The sequence below is a fragment of the Symphalangus syndactylus genome, chromosome 8 (assembly GCF_028878055.3).
Source record: "Symphalangus syndactylus isolate Jambi chromosome 8, NHGRI_mSymSyn1-v2.1_pri, whole genome shotgun sequence".
Classification (NCBI taxonomy): Eukaryota; Metazoa; Chordata; class Mammalia; order Primates; family Hylobatidae; genus Symphalangus; species Symphalangus syndactylus.
Window position 1 is genome coordinate 66,542,413 of NC_072430.2, and position 20,551 is coordinate 66,562,963.

A 20,551-nucleotide genomic window follows, 5' to 3' on the forward strand; every position below is an offset into this window, starting at 1 on the left:
TTTGAAAAGATCAATAAAATTGGTAGACCGCTAGCAAGACTAATAAGAAAAGAGAGAAGAATCAAATAGATGCAATAAAAAATGAAAAAGGGGATATCACCACCGATCCCACAGAAATACAATCTACCATCAGAGAATACTACAAACACCTCTATGCAAATAAACTAGAAAATCTAGAAGAAATGGATAAATTCCTCAACAAATACACCCTCCCAAGACTAAACCAGGAAGAAGTTGAATCTCTGAATAGACCAATAACAGGATCTGAAATTGTGGCAATAATCAATAGCTTACCAACCACAAAAAGTCCAGGACCAGATGGATTCACAGCTGAATTCTACCAGAGGTACAAGGAGGAGCTGGTACCATTCCTTCTGAAACTATTCCTATCGATAGAAAAAGAGGGAATCCTCCCTAACACATTTTATGAGGCCAGTATCGTCCTGATACCAAAGCCTGGCAGAGACATAACCAAAAAAGAGAATTTCAGACCGATATCCTTGATGGATATTGATGCAGAAATCCTCAATAAAATACTGGCAAACCGAATCCAGCAGCACATCAAAAAGCTTATACACCATGATCAAGTGGGCTTCATCCGTGGGATGCAAGGCTAGTTCAACATACACAAATCAATAAATGTAATCCAGCATATAAACAGAACCAAAGACAAAAACCACATGATTATCTCAATAGATGCCGAAAAGGCCTTTGACAAAATTCAACAACCCTTCATGCTGAAAACTCTCAATAAATTAGGTATTGATGGGACGTATCTCAAAATAATAAGAGTTATCTATGACAGACCCACAGCCAATATCATACTGAATGGTCAAAAACTGGAAGCATTCCCTTTGAAAACTGGCACAAGACAGGGATGCCCTCTCTCACCACTCCTATTCAACATAGTGCTGGAAGTTCTGGCCAGGGCAATCAGACAGGAGAAGGAAATAAAGGGTATTCAATTAGGAAAAGAGGAAGTCAAATTGTCCCTGTTTGCAGATGACATGATTGTATATCTAGAAAACTCCATCATCTCAGCCCAAAATCTCCTTAAGCTGATTAGCAACTTCAGCAAAGTCTCAGGATACAAAATCAATGTACAAAAATCACAAGCATTCTTGTACACCAATCACAGACAAACAGAGAGCCAAATCATGAGTGAACTCCCATTCACAATTGCTTCAAAGAGAATAAAATACCTAGGAATCCAACTTACAAGGGATGTGAAGGACCTCTTCAAGGAGAACTACAAACCACTGCTCAATGAGATAAAAGAGGATACAAACAAATGGAAGAACTTTCCATGCTCATGGGTTGGAAGAATCAATATCGTGAAAATGGCCATACTGCCCAAGGTAATTTATAGATTCAATGCCATCCCCATCAAGCTACCAATGACTTTCTTCACAGAATTGGAAAAAACTACTTTAAAGTTCATATGGAACCAAAAAAGAGCCCGCATCGCCAAGTCAATCCTAAGCCAAAAGAACAAAGCTGGAGGCATCACGCTACCTGACTTCAAACTATACTGCAAGGCTACAATAAACCAAAACTGCATGGTACTGGTACCACAACAGAGACATAGATCAATGGAACAGAACAGAGCCCTCAGAAATAATGCTGCATATCTACAACTACCTGATCTTTGACAAACCTGACAAAAACAAGCAATGGGGAAAGGATTCCCTATTTACTAAATGGTGCTGGGAAAACTGGCTAGCCATATGTAGAAAGCTGAAACTGGATCCCTTCCTTACACCTTATACAAAAATTAATTCAAGATGGATTAAAGACTTACATGTTAGACCTAAAACCATAAAAACCCTTGAAGAAAACCTAGGCAATACCATTCAGGACATAGGCGTGGGCAAGGACTTCATGTCTAAAACACCAAAAGCAATGGCAACAAAAGCCAAAATTGACAAATGAGATCTAATTAAACTAAAGAGCTTCTGCACAGCAAAAGAAACTACCATCAGAGTGAACAGGCAACCTACAAAATGGGAGAAAATTTTCGCAACCTACTCATCTGACAAAGGGCTGATATCCAGAATCTACAGTGAACTCAAAGAAAAAAACAAACAACCCCATCAAAAAGTGGGCGAAGGACATGAACAGACACTTCTCAAAAGAAGACATTTATGCAGCCAAAAAACACATGAAAAAATGCTCATCATCACTGGCCATCAGAGAAATGCAAATCAAAACCACAATGAGATACCATCTCACATCAGTTAGAATGGCCATCATTAAAAAGTCAGGAAACAACAGGTGCTGGAGAGGATGTGGAGAAATAGGAACACTTTTACACTGTTGGTGGGACTGTAAACTAGTTCAACCATTGTGGAAGTCAGTGTGGCGATTCCTCAGGGATCTAGAACTAGAAATACCATTTGACCCAGCCATCCCATTACTGGGTATATACCCAAAGGACTATAAATCATGCTGCTATAAAGACACATGCACACGTATGTTTATTGCGGCACTATTCACAATAGCAAAGAGTTGGAACCAGCCCAAATGTCCAACAACGATAGACTGGATTAAGAAAATGTGGCACATATACACCATGGAATACTATGCAGCCATAAAAAATGATGAGTTCATGTCCTTTGTAGGGACATGGATGAAACTGGAAACCATCGTTCTCAGTAAACTATCACAAGGACAAAAAACCAAACACCGCATGTTCTCACTCATAGGTGGGAATTGAACAATGAGAACTCATGGACACAGGAAGGGGAACATCACACTCCGGAGACTGTTGTGGGGTGGGGGGAGGGGGGAGGGACAGCATTAGGAGATATACCTAATGCTAAATGACGAGTTAATGGGTGCAGCACACCAACATGGCACATGGATACATACGTAACAAACCTGCACATTGTGCACATGTACCCTAAAACCTAAAGTATAATAATAATAATAATAATAAAAAGAAAAAGTAGGAGGTAACGAAAACAAAAAAAAAGGAAGACTATATTCAAGTCATCCTCAAAAAACAGCTTACTCCCTTCTAGAATATCTCAAGATACGAAAGCGTCTTTGGGACATCATTACATTGGATCATTTGCTTGGGAAGGCTTCTCTAATGTCTAGCCTAACGTCTTTCTCTTCTGGTCTTGTTCAGAAAAATAAAAGGAGCTAAGAGTTTAAAATATATCTTTTTCTGAGTTTATAAAGAGGATTTTGCTATATAGCTTTTTTCTTTCGGGGTGAATAAATATTGATATGAATGTTTATGGGACTAGGTGTCAAAATCATCAGCCTATTTTCCCTTCTGTCTTTAGAGAAATGAAAAAGGCAACAAATTGGATTATGACTCACTTCAAGCCTGTCAGGATGGGAAGAAAACAGTTCTGGTACCTTGTAGATAGGTTTGCATTCTTACAGCTGTGGAAATTACTTTAAATCTATTTTTAATTTTTTTAGGTACATTTTGACCAATTTAAAGAAGCATTAATACTCATCTTGTCCAGAACTCTATCAAATGAAGAACACTTTCAAGAACCAGGTAAGGTCACTCACTTTTCTTCTCTGCATTCCCCTTTAAAAGTTGTCTGGGGAAGAATCTGGGGACCTTGAAGCATGTATATGAAGGATTGGGGACATCTGCCTTTCACAGATTGAGCAGTTATTTTCAGTGACTTTTCTTCAATATTATCATAAAAGCTTTGCAGCTGTTGAAAACTAAAATGAGACTTCTCTACTACAGCAGCATAGTATTATGGAGAAAATAATTGGATTGTTTCTAGGCAATATGTCAGATGGTATGGCAATAACTCATTCTTGGAATGAGTAGAGTGAAGCTGAATGGTAACTGCTTTCATCCTTATTTCCTTGTACATGGAAGGATATGATTTGGGGAAATTTTTTCCTGAAGGTAGAAGAGTGACCAGTCTAGAGATAATTTTACTTAGTCTTAGTGAGTGGATAATCCTCTGCTATAGACATTATCACATTACATTATAATTATCTGTCTCCTCCGCTGAAGTGATAATTCCTTGAGAGCCATGCTGTTCATTTTTGTATTTCCAGTGCCTAGAAGAATGCTTAGCATGTAGTAAGTATTCAATGAATGTTTCAAAATAAAAGACTTAATATTATACTTCACTGATTTTTTTCGAAGCACCATAGGTTGTAAGGCACATTGTTATTTCATGTATCTCTAAAAACAAAAATTGTTGCCAATTATAATGTAAAATGACATTAATTGTAAATTCTCATTTCAGAGTGTCCAAATCTGGTGTGTGTAGGGGGGAGGTGTCTTCAAATCAATGAAATATGGTAGATGTGTAAAGGAGAGTCTAAACATTGTGGAAATTTGTATTACAGTACAGTCTGGTTTTATCCAATTAGTGGTTGTTGGGGTAGGGGTAGGAGTAGACTACAAAGGGGCGTGAAGGAATTTGGGGGACAATGAAACTTTTATATCTTGGTGGTGCTAGTAGTTACAGGATTTTGTGAGTTTTTCCAACGCAGAGACTTGTGCAATGAAAGGATTAAATTTACTCTATGTAAATTATACCTCAATAAACCCTACTTTAAAAAAGAGAACATCAAAAACATAGTCCAGTTTTGAAACTGAGCATAAATCATTAAGATTTTATCACTACAAGGAGTCATTCACTGTGACCTATTTAGGTGAGGCACAGATGGGAGCTCATTTCTCACCCTTGCCGGGTGATCTAGTTCTTCATCCTGCCCTCTGAAGTGCTCCAGATTTGTGTTGTGTGTACAGACACTGCCTTTAGCAGTGTTTTAGATTCTGGATTGAGTCTCCGCCTTTTTCGGTGATGGTGACACCCCTAGCAATGTTATTCTTAACTTTGACACTTGATAGAGCTCTTTGGAAGCCCTCAGTGAGCATGAGAGGGAGGTTATTGCATTCTTGAAATTTTCCAGACAAACATTAGCGTTTCCACAGGTGACCGCTGCTAGAACATGGACTTTTGTGTTTTTATATGGTCTCATTTTATTGGTGTTTTCACTTTTTTAAGGTTGTCTGTCATCTTGATAACAATGGTACGACATCTGGGGGGCCTGAATAGAGCTATGGTGACATCACCGCCAGGGTAGATATTAGCTAACACGAGCACAGGTAATATAAGCATAACTTCAGGGTTCTGTGTGCTGATAATGTGCTTTTATGTGGATTTGGAACGGGCCATCCTGCCACTAATCCACATGATCCTCCTGCTGCCATTTCTTCAAAACCTGTACTGTCACTGTCACCTGCCAGAAAATTATAATAAATATACCGATTTATAGTGACTACAGATGTGAAGGGTCCCCGCCCAGAGTTGTACATTGTTGGGATCCAAGCAGTAGGACGAGCTAGACCATGCTTGTCCAACCCACGGCCCATGGGCCACATGTGGCCTAGGACAGTTTTGAATGCGGCCCAACACAAATTTGTAAACTTTCTTTAAACGTTATGACATTTATGCATGGACCTTTTTTTTTTTTTTCTAGCTCATCAGCTATCATTAGTGTTAGCGTATTTTATGTGTGGCCCAAGACAATTCTTCTTCCAGTGTGGCCCAGGGAAGCCAAAAGATTGGACATCCCTGAGCTAGACAATGGCTGGTTGAGCTTGGTCACAGCCAGGAAGTAATATTTATAAATCTAGCTCCAGATGGTGGTTTCATAGTTATGTGTCTGCCTCACTGCTATGCAGGCAAAGATCATAATTTGGACAAGTCTTCCGGAAGACACACAGAAGGGATTTTTATAGTTTTGCTGTGTGCTCCGTCCTTTGGATAGGCAGTAAGTCTTCGTCACAAAACTGCCCCACCTCAGTGTAATGCAGCAGAAGAGTACTTATTGATAGCATTTCTTGTAGCATTTATGACTTCCCTAACATTTGTCCTGGCAGGATAAAACCTAGGATTGAGCCTGTGCTTTGAGACATGAGTCAGCCTTTCCTCCCACATTCCCTGCTTTGTTCCTGAGCATCTCTGCTTTTTCTGTCTTTTGCCAATTTCTCCTTGGCCCCTCCAGTTGTTCGTGGGGATCATGCAATTCTTTCTACTCAAACATTTCTACCACTCACTCTAAAATGTGACTCTCAGCTGGACGTGGTGGCTCATGCCTCTAATCCCAGCACTTTGGGAGGCCGAGGTGGGCAGATCAATTGAGGTCAGGAGATCGAGACCAGCCTGGCCAGCATGACGAAACCCCGTCTCTACTAACAATACAAAAAATTAGCCAGGTGTGGTGGCAGGCACCTGTAGTACCAGCTACTCGGAAGGCTGATGCAGGAGAATTGTTTGAATCCAGGAGGCGGAGGTTGCAGTGAGCCAAGATCACGCCTCTGCACTTCATCCTCGGTGACAGAGTGAGACTCCATCTCAAAGAAAAAGAAAAAAAAAAAGTGACTCTACCCCGCTGCAGGCAGACTGGTTTGGCTGGGCAGAGACAGAGGAAGTAGGGTCAGGATTCAAATGCAGTACATCAACAGGCCACCTTCATTTACCTCTCCCTCTCCCTTTATGGAAGTAACGATCCCTTAAATCATAGATCATAGCATTTTAGGGCTGGAGAAAACCCTGCCATTTCACCCATGAGCAATTAGAGGCCTAAAGAAGGACGTACCTTAATTGAAGTCTTACAGCTAGTGGCAGAGGAGGGTGCTTACGCTGAATCACCAAGGGATGTGATTCAAGAAGGCTTTAGGTTGAGGATTTTAGCTTTCAAATGGGTGAGCCAGTCTTCGGTCAGTGCAGCCCGGCCAAAAGGGTCTGACAAGTGGCCAGAGGCAACAAAGAGGAATAAACAAAAAGCAAGTTTCACCTGATCGTTAGGGACAGGGATGCTTGTGTCCTCTGCATTATTTGGCTGGTCATGCTTAGTTCATCTTATACCAGTAGGGACCAGGTCTGTGTTTTTGTTTTTGTTTTTTTGAGATGCAGTCTCACTCTGTTGCCCAGGCTGGAGTGCAGTGGCGCAGTCTCAGCTCACTGCAACCTCCGCCTCCCGGGTTCAAGCAATTCTCTGCCTCAGCCTCCCAGGTAGCTGGGGTTACAGGCGGCCGCCACCACGCCTGGCTAATTTTTTTGTATTTTTAGTAGAGATGGGGTTTCACCATTTTGGCCAGGCTAGTCTTGAACTCCTGACCTTGTGATCCACCTACCTCGGCCTCCCAAAGTGCTGGGATTACAGGCATAAGCCACTGCGCCCGGCCAGGTCTGTGTTATTTTTGTTTTGCCTTTTTGAAATCAATGGAGATGGTAGTCTTTGAGATAAAAGGTTACCTTTACACCATAGAAGGAGACTGAAAATAATAGGGGGGCCATAGTGCTCAGCCTTAGAAACCAAGAGGGCCGTGAATTGATATTTTTTAACACCAAAGATTTTTATAAATTAAAATATAAGATATTGTACCAGACTATAATATAGAAAAGTCAGCTTGATTTAATAGAGCCACCCTTGAGTGAGGAGTTAGGAAATGCTGGTTCTGTCCCTCAAATCAGGTGATCTTATATATCATGACCTTAGTGGTCTTTGGTCACCTTGTATATGAAAGTGGTTGTGCTGAAAAAATACATAAAATCCTTCAGCTCCAAGATTTGATTGTGTTGCCTCCTAATATCTAAATGACATTATCCATATCTATGAAAAATGCTAGCCTTGTGTTTATGTAAGATTTTACTTAACATTCATTGAAACTACAAAATTCTTCTTCCCAAGGACAAATGCATAGTATATCTCATGTTTTTATAGCCTCCTAATAAAAGGCAGTTGTATATAAATTCTATAAAAACAAAGCTGTCATGGGATTTGAGAGGAGATGAAATTAAGTTATCATTTCTATAGTCTTGGGCTCTGCCATTTATAACTCCTCTGAGGTACAGTTTCTTTATTTTTAGAATCAGGAGATACGGACTAGATTATTTTCAGCATCTTTTTAACTCAAATATTTATAGTTCTAAGAATCTTAGCGTTTTTCCCCTAAAAAGCAATTTTTATAATAATAACAACAACCAGTGAAAAATATTGAAATTCAGATAAAGGCAGAAAAATGGATTGGGATGTAAGGAGTCTTTTGTAAATTCCAAACTGATTAGCATTGCCAGTGGCATAATTCTTTCATATCTATGTGTACAATCTAATTTTTAAATTATTTTTCTGAAATAGGAGAGGGGCAACAACTTAATTATTAGCTATTTATTCAATTTGCTGTGGCTTTGAATTATAGGATTTTTGTTTTTTGTTTTTTTTTTTCATTAGAACACAACCATACCCACTTATTTATTAATATGTATATTCTAGTTTTTGTAAATATGTAGGTATATACATGTCTATGTGTTTTTTGTTGTTGTTGTTAGAGGCAATTTTTTTTTAATTATTATACTTTAAGTTTTAGGGTACATGTGCACAATGTGCTGGTTTGTTACATATGTATACATGTGCCATGTTGGTGTGCTGCACCCATTAACTCGTCATTTAGCATTAGGTATATCTCCTAATGCTGTCCCTCCCCCCTCCCCCCACCTCACAACAGTCCCCGGAGTGTGATGTTCCCCTTCCTGTGTCCATGAGTTCTCATTGTTCAGTTCCCACCTATGAGTGAGAACATGCGGTGTTTGGTTTTTTGTCCTTGCGATAGTTTACTGAGAATGATGGTTTCCAGTTTCATCCATGTCCCTACAAAGGACATGAACTCATCATTTTTTATGGCTGCATAGTATTCCATGGTGTATATGTGCCACATTTTCTTAATCCAGTCTATCGTTGTTGGACATTTGGGTTGGTTCCAAGTCTTTGCTATTGTGAATAGTGCCACAATAAACATACGTGTGTGCATGTGTCTTTATAGCAGCATGATTTATAGTCCTTTGGGTATATACCCAGTAATGGGATGGCTGGGTCAAATGGTATTTCTAGTTCTAGATCCCTGAGGAATCGCCACACTGACTTCCACAATGGTTGAACTAGTTTACAGTCCCACCAACAGTGTAAAAATGTTCCTATTTCTCCACATCCTTTCCAGCACCTGTTGTTTCCTGACTTTTTAATGATGGCCATTCTAACTGGTGTGAGATGGTATCTCATTGTGGTTTTGATTTGCATTTCTCTGATGGCCAGTGATGATGAGCATTTTTTCATGTGTTTTTTGGCTGCATAAATGTCTTCTTTTGAGAAGTGTCTGTTCATGTCCTTCGCCCACTTTTTGATGGGATTGTTTGTTTTTTTCTTGTAAATTCGTTTGAGTTCATTGTAGATTCTGGATATTAGCCCTTTGTCAGACGAATAGGTTGCGAAAATTTTCTCCCATTTTGTAGGTTGCCTGTTCACTCTGATGGTAGTTTCTTTTGCTGTGCAGAAGCTCTTTAGTTTAATTAGATCCCATTTGTCAATTTTGGCTTTTGTTGCCATTGCTTTTGATGTTTTAGACATGAAGTCCTTGCCCACACCTATGTCCTGAATGGTATTGCCTAGGTTTTCTTCTGGGGTTTTTAATGGTTTTAGGTCTAACATATAAGTCTTTAATCCATCTTGAATTAATTTTTGTATAAGGTGTAAGGAAGGGATCCAGTTTCAGCTTTCTACATATGGCTAGCCAGTTTTCCCAGCACCATTTATTAAATAGGGAATCCTTTCCCCATTGCTTGTTTTTGTCAGGTTTGTCAAAGATCAGATAGTTGTAGATATGCGGCATCATTTCTGAGGGCTCTGTTCTGTTCCATTGAGGATTTTTGTAATGGAAATGCTGGCACAAGCTCCAAGCTACATGGCATCAACATGCCAGCTGGATCCTCTCTCCAGAGATTTTGTCCTCGTTTGATGCATCTTGCATTAGATTTCTGTTCTTTAGTAGATGTTAGCATAATGCAGGAAGCCCTTTCTTCCTTGATGTGATTCACTGGAAATGTCTCTTTGTTTATTCGTGGGGAAAAACTCAGGTTTGAAAAAGCCAACTCATTAGAAAAATAGGACATTGTTTTGGTACAGATGACTGTTTTATTGTAACAGACCTTCCTAATTTCAAGGACTGCCATAATTGGAATTATTTTCTTTATATTTTGAAGAAGTGATACATACAGTTAACAGAAACTTTTTCGTTTACTCAGCAATTGTGCCTTGAACCAGGTCTTATGGCCTGTCACTGGGCTAGCTGTTGATTTCAGTGATTGAAGATTTGTGTTTATAACTATGTTCAGAGGCCTTGGGTTAGGCACTGAAGTCTGGCTGAAGTCCCTGATTTTAGGAGGTATTACACATAGATGGCCCAAAGGCTTGTTCTGTTGTCTTCTCTTGGTTAAGTAAGATAAGTAAGAACTTAGTCCCTGTTCTGTTGGCATCAATGAAATGCTAACAGTGAGGACCAGAAGTTTTCTTGAAGAGTTAAAAGCAAAACAGGCTAGGCACGGTGTCTCATGCCTATAATCCCAGGACTTTGAGAGGCTGAGATAGGTGGATCACCTGCAGTCAGGAGTTTGAGATCAGTCTGACCAACATGGTGAAACCCCATCTCTACTAAAAATACAAAAATTAGCTGGGCATAGTGGCAAGTGCCTATAATCCCAGCTACTCGGGAGGCTGAGGCAGGAGAATCGCTTGAACCTAGAAGGCAGAAGTTGCAGTGAGCTGAGATCGCACCACTGCACACCAGCCTGAGTGACAGAGCGAGACTCTGTCTCAAAAAAAAAAAAAAAAAAAAAAACAGTCAGGCACAGTGGCTCATGCCTGTAATCCCCGCACTTTGGGAGGCTGAGGTGGGATCACTCCGGATCACGAGGTCAGGAGTTCAAGACCAGCATGACCAACATGGTGAAACCCCGTCACTACTAAAGAATACAAAAATTAGCTGGGCGTGGTGGTGCATGCTTGTAATGCCAGATACTCAGGAGGCTGAGGCAGAAGAATTGTTTGAACCCAGGAGGCGGAGGTTGCAGTGAGCCGAGATTGCACCATTGCACTCCAGCTTGGGCAACAAGAGCGAAACTCCGTCTAAAAAAAAAAGAAAAAAGCAAAGCAAACCACTACCACCACCAGTGCCAACTACAACAACAAAAGAAGATATTAGGATTGTGTTTATAATCCTGAAATTGGAAACACCCATCCCCACTGATGTTTTGTAAAATGATAGAACCTTTCTAGGATTACCTAAGATAATAGGCACCAAGAACTGTAATAATGCTTTTGGCTAATCCATGCTACTCTCAGATTTTGTGCTATGTAAATAATTATAGATGTACATAAAAATGTGTGTATAAGGTTAGTCATTTAAAATAGTGAAAAAATATATATGTTGGGCATCCCTAATCCAAAAATAGGAAATGTTCCAAAATCCAAAACTTTTTAAGCACCAACATGATACTCAAAAGAAATGCTCATTGGAGCATTTCAGATTTCAGAGTTTGAGATTTGGGTTGTTCAACTGATATACTTCAGATTTTCTAAAATCTGAAAAAGTCTGAAATCTGAAACACTTTTTCTGATCTCAAGACTTTCAGATAATGGATACTCAGACTGTATAAAGCCAGTGAAGAAATTAGACAGTGTCTTCATCGGCAAATTGTGCTCTATGTAAACAATGACTAAGTAGCTGTTAAACTGTGCTATGAAAGAATACTTATGTGGTAAATGTACTAAGGGTGAAAGGCAACTTAAAAATATGTATATGTGCAAGAAATACTCATGTCATTTAAAATTAAATAAATAGGGCTGGTGAGAATTTTGATAATGAGACAGTTTACTTGGGAGTTGTGTGTGTGTGTGTGTGTGTGTGTATGGTTTTGTTTTTTGTTTTTTGTTTGAGATGGAGTTTCGCTCTTGTTGCCCAAGCTGGAATGCAATGGTGCAATCTCGGCTCACTGCAACCTCTGCCTCCTGGGTTCAAGCGATTCTTCTGCCCCAGACTCTCGAGTAGCTGGGATTACAGGCGTGCACCACCACACCCAGCTAATTTTTTGTATTTTTAGTAGAAACAGGGTTTCACCATGTTAGCCAGGCTGGTCTCAAACTCCTGACCTCTGCCTGGCTCAGCCTTGCAAAGTGCTGGGATTACAGTCGTGAGCCACCATGCCCAGCCATGTCTATATTTTATTTCAACCTTAGTGGATATATAAGAAGGTTTCCAAACAGGGGACATGAGGATGACGGTTTTCTACAGGGAATCCTAGAAAATCACTGTGTTCCTCTCACATCAGCTCACTGACGCAGGGAAAGGAGACTAATGAGAAAACTGGGGCAAGAACAAGATCAGAGGAGCTCGTTTCTGAGGTGACGAACTGGATAATGTCATTACACTAATCTTAGTTGTTACCAAAAATCGAGGTTGAGGAACTCTTCAGGATTGAGGACTGAGAGACTCTTGCTAACTGCTCCCATGGTTGCTTGATGCTGGACACATCTCCCTGGCCCGATGGCTTTGGATCACCACTGGCTTCACAGGAGTCCCGGTGGAAGGACCAGAGTGTGGCTGGAGCTCCCTGGGCAGAGCTGCTAGACTGATGTTGACCTTACTTCATGAAGCGCCTATTGTTTTCCCTCCCTCCAGATGAGGAAACTAAGTCTTCATGAGGTTTGGCACTCCCAACCTTATATGAACTGGGTGTCCAGGTCCAGGTCCGTTTGATTCCAAAGCACAGCTCTTTCCCATGGAAAGTGTTACAGTCTATCCGGGTAGGTAATCCTAACATGTAAAATGCTTTTAGAAAAATGTGACTATGGTTATTATGAAATTGGGAGCCATATCCCAGCACTTTGGGAGGCCGAGGCAGATGGATCACAAGGTCAAAAGATCAAGACCATCTGGCCAACATGGTGAAACCCCGTCTCTACTAAAAATATAAAAATTAGCTGGGTGTGGTGGCACGTGCCTATAGTCCCAGCTACTTGGGAGGCTGAGGCAGGAGAATCGCTTGAACCTGGGAGGTGGAGTTTGCAGTGAGCTGAGATCGTGCCACTGCACTCTAGCCTGGCAACAGAGCGAGACTCCGTCTCAAATAAATAAATAAATAGGGAGCTATAGACAGTGTGCATCACACTAAATGCAGAGGAGAAAGGGTTCCATGAAAGTGGTGCCAAGAAATTACTTGAAAGAAATGAGTTTTGAGTTCCCCTTGAACAATGGGGAGGGTTCAGTTAGGTAAAAAGTGTATCTCACCCTTCTTCCCAAAAATGGCTATAGATGCAGGCATCCTAACAGAGATCTGCTGGTTGATCCTCCTATGAAAAGGTTGGGGAAACAATTATATAATCATTATCAACTCAAAGGTTTTTTTCCTGTTGACTGAACTTCAATTGCATTAAGACTTAGACCATCCAGTCAGCCCTGGGGCTTGCCTTGCCACACTCATCCACCAGCTTCGGCACCTTCGGAGGGGTGGTAATTTCCCCCTGGAAGGCTTCCTCCTGGGCAAGGCTAATCAAAGCCACCCCGTTACGTTTGTGTCCAGAAGCCCCTGTGTTCCAGCAAGAAGCATCATTCAGGTGGCTAAGAACTGGGTGGAGACTGCGCCTAAGATTCTGTCACTGCATTCAGGGAGGAACTGAAAGACCTAATTAAACATCTGCATCTTGTGTGGAGGTTCCAAGAGAGAGCAGTAGTTGGGGAGGGAGGTGCTAATTGGAAAGGGCTTAGTGCACACAGAAGTGTGGTGCGGCTGCTTACTGGTGATGGCCCTAGAGGCAGGGAGTGTACTGGGAAGCAAAAGGAATGGCAGATCATGTCAGAAAGCTTTTGCTGATGCCTTTTTAATGTTTAACCTTTCTTGGCCTCCCCTTCTCCCTTCCCATCCTTGAGACATTCCCCTCCCCATTCCCTTCTTTCCTCCACCCCAGCTCACCTCTCCCCACCTCCTCCTCAGTCTCCCACTCCACTCTTTCCCTTCCTGGTGGTCCTCCCACATCTATAACTCTTGCTCCCCTTCCGCACCCCTCCATAGGCCTCTAGGTCCCTATTATCTCCTGTTTCCCCACCCACTTCTTTCCCTCTCTTGGTCTCAGTCTCTGTCCAAATCTGTCTCTCTGTGTCAGTCTCCACTGGTCTCTGTCTGTATTTTTCTTGGTCTTAGTGTTCCCTTGGATTCTCTTCCCTTCTCTTATTTAGAATCAGGCGTGGGTTTGCATTTTCACGTGTAATCCCTGTGTGATGGTGCATTCAGCATAGGCGAGGAGGTGGGATGTAGAATGGGGCTGGGTGGGGCTCATTTGCTGCATGACTGCCTTTTCCCAAGAAAGCTTCTTGGGGATGCTGGCCTTGAGGTTTGCGCATGCTTCATTTTTTACCTTTCCTTTTCAAACGGATTTCAGCACTCCTGTGAGTTCAGCAGCAATGTAACATGAAGGGCCTCCTGTGCTGAGGTTCTTTGGATGGGGGTGGTGTCTCTGGGAATGATTTCCCAGGCTCACTAAACGAGTCAGAAAGGGACATAGAAAGCAAAGTCCTATGCGAGCAATTCCAAAATGAGAATACCAGCACCCTAAGGACAGGGTTTTCTTCTTCATCCTTGGAAATGGCCTCAGGTCATTTTTGGGAACAGGGAATTTTTTGATTCAAAAAACATGATAAAATATCCATCTTCTTCCTCAATAGGGACAACATAATGTTTTGCCTATGGCAGGTGTTTGGTAAATACGCTTATGCGTTAAATGAATGTGGCTAACACTGGGGAGCATCTTTGAAGAATCTCCTTTAACTTCCAGGAAGCAGCTATGGCTGCCACTTCATTCCGGGTCCTGAGCTTATGTTTTTGCAAAGAAAGCATTCAATTGAATATATAGTGTTCAGGCTTTTGCATAATGATTTTAGCTTCCCTTAGGTCCTCATTGCTTTGGCTTTGGCTGTTCACGCAGTGGTTTTAGGAAAGCTGAGCATGCTAAGCAGTGACCTGTATCACATCTGATGCAGATGTGGTGATCTGGTGCAGTGGTCAGTTTTAGGGGAGAGCTTTAAAAAGTGTACTCTGTATTGCTTGAAACCTAGAGTAGGGGAGGCTGTGTTTCTCCCCTCCACACTGCTGCTGGGAAGGAATTGGGAGAGGAATGAGGTGGGTATTGGTTATTTCCCCTGGCTGCAGCTGGCTTATCTACTCAGAGTGGTCATTCTCCCTGACACCATATTTTAACTTTCTTTTTATTATGAGTGCAAGATCCCTGGTCCAGCATCATACACGTGCATGGTGGTTTATCCTGATTTGGAAGGGGAACGTTATCACAGCTCTGGAGTTTCTCTTCTTGGGACAGATGAGATGTGAAATAACAAATGTGGCGTGTGAGCAACCCAGCTGTCATTTCTAAGGCCAGAAGGAATAGTATTTTCTTCATCTTTTTAACTCTTGAATCAGATGTTTTTCCCACGTGCTCTGTAGAGACTGTCACTCACTTCCACATTACTCCAGTGGAGGGGTGAAGCAAGGTTTCTCTACTGTCCCCTGCTCATAACCAAGCATTTGGTTTATGGGATAAAACCTAGATCATTAAACTAGGTCAGGTTGGACTGCCTCAAAGCCACCTTCCTCTGATTGGTGTGTCTCATAATAAGCTTTCCAGGGCTGGGGTCTGAGACACCTCTACGCAAGCTGGGCTTGTCTGCTTTCCTTTGAAGCCCATTTTAATTTTTGTAGTGATGCCAACTAGGAGAAATGGAAAATGAGAAAGAAGGAAAAATGACTCAGAAGCTTGACAATCCAGGGAGAATCATAAATACACTTTCAAGAAACTCAAACACAGAAACACTGAAAACATGGCAGTCCTTTATACTTTGTTTTGATAGCGTTTCTTTTTGTTTTGTTTTGTTTCTGTTTTTTGAGACAGAGTCTCGCCCTGTTGCCCTGGCTGGAGTGCAGTAGTGCAATCTCGGCTCACTGCAGCCTCTGCCTCCTAGGTTCAAGTGATTCTCCTGCCTCAGCCTTCCAAGTATCTGGGACTACAGTCACGAGCCACCATGCCTGGCTAATTTTTGTATTTTTAGTGGAGTCTGGGTTTCGCCATATTGGCCGGGCATTTCATGTCCCTTCTTGGAGCTGGTGATTGGAGCATATACTCTCACCTGTGGAAGCTCTGTGATGTCAATAATTTCGTTTCTTAATAAACCAAAAGCCTCCATGTTATCTGACATAGATAAGATTATTCCAGAATGACACCCTGAAAAATAAAGGTTCCATCTGGATGTGCTCATAAAATAAATAAACGCAGCCCCAGGGTTGCAGTTTTGGATCTATTCCATTAGGCATGGTCAGAAAGGGTCAAGGCATTCTTTAACTTGAGTGGGTAAGAGTGTCTTATAATCTCCACGATTCGGTGGACTGCTGCTGTTCAGTTCTAAATCTCTGATTGAGATTGTTAAGGAGAATCATAGTGTTTTCAGTGCTTAACCCAGCAAGGGCTGTTGACCATGAATGTTCTTTCTGGACATCCTTACCTTTGCTGTCTCTGTTCCCATCGTATCATGTTAAGTGCAATGAGGCGGATGCTCTAAATGGGAGAGGGATGTGTGAGTGTGTCATTCTAAGAGGTGACTATTTTTAAATGGTGTGATTAGTCCACTTTGTTATTGGTCACTTGCATGGTTTGGAAAATAAAGTGATGAGAAAACTTTAACCCATTTATCTTTGTGTGTGCTAATGTCTTTATTCCAAAAAGGTTACACAGTTTTTTAATAGATGTCTCTCGAAATTGACTTTATCATGTTTGTACATTCTATGAAGGATATTAACTTAAAGTTTGCTCAAATTGGTTATTATAATAAGATAATGAAATAAACAATTTAATGCCTGGCAATGCAAAAATAAATGAGTAAATAAACCAAAACTCCACAGGGTCCCTGCTGGCTCACAATCTATTACCTTTTATTGCTTAGAAAAAGAGCTGTTTTGAATCCACCACTGCATCTACCCTATGCACTACATGGGGTAGTGAGTAGTAAACAACCAGGGAACGATTTCATCCACCGGTAGGTTTGGGATTAGATCACAATGGATTTTTAAAAGATAGTTGTTTTCTCCCACTGCTTTTATTTATTTATTTATTTTTAACCTCTGAATAAGTGCAGCATGCACTAAGAGCTCCTTCGCCACTTCCATCCCCAGGACACGACTTTGTTCTTACGCTGGGAAAATACTGTGGTTCATTATCCAAGGTTCTAAGTGTTCCTTTTAATCTTTTCCAAACCCCTATAGTCACTAATGGTGTATCTTGTTGTCTGCCACCAAAATTTAAGAATATGTAATAAATTAAGGATGGTTCTGCATTGCCTCTTATCTGACTAGCATCTGTGGGTGTCAGCTGCCAACAAGTAGCTCGGGTGTCTGGGCCGCTCCTGAATGGTCACAAGCTGACACAGTGTCTTCTGATAAAAGGTACCTTCAAATATGCATGCAATTTTCAGTATAAATTTTGTATGCTTAAACACTTCCTGTAAGAGAATCACTCGACCTAATAAAATGACTTGACTGGGACTTTTTTAAAGCTGGGTATAAATATCACTAGAAATTATATAGCTACCATAAATACTTCACTCTGAGCTTTGCTGAGCATTTTCAGAATGTGTCTGGCTACATTTGTGAAGACAGTGAAATCTGAGCTTGTCCCAGAGGAGGGACATGGCGGGGAGGTGGTTAGTCAAAGAGGGTCGCCGGTCCTCCCTGGGAAACTGTAAAGTAATGGCTAAACCCCAACATGGTTTCAGTGGTGATAAAGGAACTGTCCTTCTTTTAGTTCTTATCTAATCACCTATTGTCGTTTTTGTAATGCGTACATAATCTCATAAATAAGTCTACATGTCTGAGTTCAGACATACCTTGCTAAGACTCGTGTTCAAACAGAATACATATCTGTTCTCAAGAGACAGTATGTCTGTGTGGACAGTAAGACAACAGAAATCAAAGCATTGTCATCTTTTGTACTTTAATGAAACATTTTATTCTAACGCTGTACAAGGTGCTAAAAAATCTATATCTGAGATAACATTTGAATAGAGTGAAGTATTTATTTTATTGCTTTAAAGCTCCAATTGTAGAAGAAGCTTAGCCTGTAGTTGTGGAGGTGGTGGTGGTGGTGGTGGTGATGACAGTGGTGATGGCAGCAGTGGTGGTGATGGTAACGGGGGAGGTGGTGAATGTTGAACCTGAGGCAAGTGATGTCAAAATGCTGAAGTCCTTCTTTAAGGTCAAGAGATGACTCTCTCCTCATGCACATTCCTTTTTATTTTGTACAAGACCGATGCTTACAAAGAGATAAAACAATACAATTTTTTTTTTTACTGTGGTTTCACGTTTGCTATTTTATTTTACTGCTTTTAATTTTACAATGAGATCTTGATGCCGGGTTTCATATAAGTAACTAGCTGTCATTAATTGCTTAGAATGTGTTGTGTCCATTTCTTTGTTCTGTCATCCTGCTTGTCTGATAGATCAGAGAGTGGAATGGTTAACAAAGGAATCACTGAGGTAGGGGAGGGTGTTTCAGACTAACTGATGTGGATACTGAGTATACAGTGCTGATTTGGTGTCCGTTGTATTACCATTTTCTAAGACTTCCTACAAGGTGTCTCTTTGTTAATATGATGTCTTCCCATCCTGCTGGAAAACCCAGCTTAATAAACAGAAGAACAAATGTGACCCCTCACCTTTTCCTGACCTTAATCCTCTACTATTAAGTCAGATCCCTTGCTGCCATTGTTGGATTGCTCCCGTCATGTGCAGATATATACTCATGGTCCCATAAATCGTTCAGAATTAGAAGGCGTGCTCTGCATCTGACCTGATGGCTCATATACACCCACAGCCACCACAATTGGCAAACGGTGGTTTATTTTGAGGTTGGTATAAAAGGCTGTGTCCGATGGCTGTGAGTGGCAGCTAAGAACTGAGATTCTCATGTCATGTGGCCTCAACTCTTGTCTCCTCGCTCAGACTGCTCACTAGAAGCTCAGCCCAAATATGTTAGAGGTGGGAAGCGTTACGGGCGAAGGTCCTTGCCCGAGTTCCAAGAGTCCGTGGAGGAGTTTGCCGAAGTGACGGTGATTGAGCCACTGGATGAAGAAGCGCGGCCTTCACACACCCCAGCCAGTGACTGCAGTGAGGTAAGGAGTTGGGCATGCACGTTCATCTGGATCACGAGTGTGGAGCCCCACGTCAGTGCAGCACAGAGACAGGAGAGCTGAGGGGGTTGATGGCACGATGTGGGCTTTTCTCAGTTACCAACTCCTTGCTAATCTTATTACTTGCCTTTTGGACATATATAATGTTTCTATCTTTTGAATGTTTTTACCTCCTTTCAGCTTTTGGAGAGCTGACATTTCTGTGCATGCGTCATGTACACATTTAGAGTTCAGGTATTTCCACATCATCTGAGGTCTCCCACTTCTAATTCTTGAATATCTCTCTCCTCTCTAGCATGATCATTTTTAGTTATTTAAAAGGCGAACCAGCTCCTCCCCCTCCCTTGCCCCAAACTATAAAACAGCATCTATAGCAGGAAATGAAACCAACATGTTCAGGCATTTTGAGAGCCTGCATCTTATCTTTTGTAGTGTGATAAAGCAGTTAGAACACTTAGTTTTTGCCTCAAGATACTGAGCCTGGGGCGCTTTCCAGTGCCCAGCAGTTGCCATGGTTCTTCCTGCTGGATTCCTTGCACCCAGGCCTGTCTCGTTGTCCAGCATGCGGAGTGTCGCCAGCCTCCCTCATCCCCCATCTTTTCATTTTGCATATTGCCATAATCTACCAATAAAGGAGGTTCAGTAACATTTTCTTTATTCTTTCTTTATGGCTCATTTACCAGCATCCCGTTTATAGAACATGATTGAAAATGCCATGCTGAGCAAGCTGTAAATATTCCTTGCAAATCCCAGCTCAGACTGGGGCTACAGATATTTCAGATACTAATATAAATTGGAAAAGAAACAAAGCGCCTCAACTTTCTGAAAGTGGTCTATAGATTACCAGTGGACTCTGTGTGTGTGTGTGTGTGTGCGCGTGTGTGTGCGTGCATGTGTGTGTGCGTGTGCGTGTGTGTGTGCGTGCACCTGTGTGTTCATTGCAGTCTAACATCCATGTTCAGCTTACTGAAATCTACAGGAAGCTTGCTCCCAATAATGGCCCCAGCAATCAGACATCCGGTGTCCTCCTCAACTTTCCAGAATACCCCAAAATCCACAAATAACAAAAAAGAGCCCAAGTGTTGAGCCCAAGTGTTGGCAATAAATACGGAAATTTATAAGGACACATGACCAGTCTGCTGATCAGAGGTCTGCATCATTTTTTTAAAAAAACAAATGACACTTGTCCTTCACCACAAGTGAAGCAGCAGTGGCAGAAATGTTATTGAGAAGAGAGGTAGAAAAGCAACTAAAAGAGAGAAGAGAGAGAAAAAAAAAAACCCACAAAAGTGGTATAAGAGTAGTGTGGATGAGAAGTGACAGCTGAAAATAGAAAAAGCCAAAAGCAGAAAAAGCTGAGAACAGTTTCAGGAGTCCTTCTCCTTTCTTGGGTCGCTTTGCGAATTGAGATGGGGTCTTTCCCCAGTAAAACGCATATACTCACATGCACAAAAATTTTACATATACAATCTCAGGGATGCAAGTAATTTACAT

At 41.4% G+C, this 20,551-nt stretch overlaps 1 protein-coding gene across 10 annotated transcripts in view; it reads left to right on the forward strand.

Moving 5' to 3' along the window:
* Positions 1-20,551, forward strand: part of NIN (ninein) — a 114,298-nt gene that overhangs the window by 22,148 nt on the left and 71,599 nt on the right. For 9 of the 10 annotated variants that reach the window (XM_055289392.2, XM_063644571.1, XM_063644572.1 and 6 more), the window contains 2 exons: positions 3,436-3,517; positions 18,870-19,039. In XM_055289392.2, coding sequence (XP_055145367.1) covers positions 3,436-3,517; positions 18,870-19,039 — 252 coding nt within the window. The remainder of the gene's footprint in view (positions 1-3,435; positions 3,518-18,869; positions 19,040-20,551) is intronic. The other variant, XM_055289393.2, reaches the window with a different exon arrangement.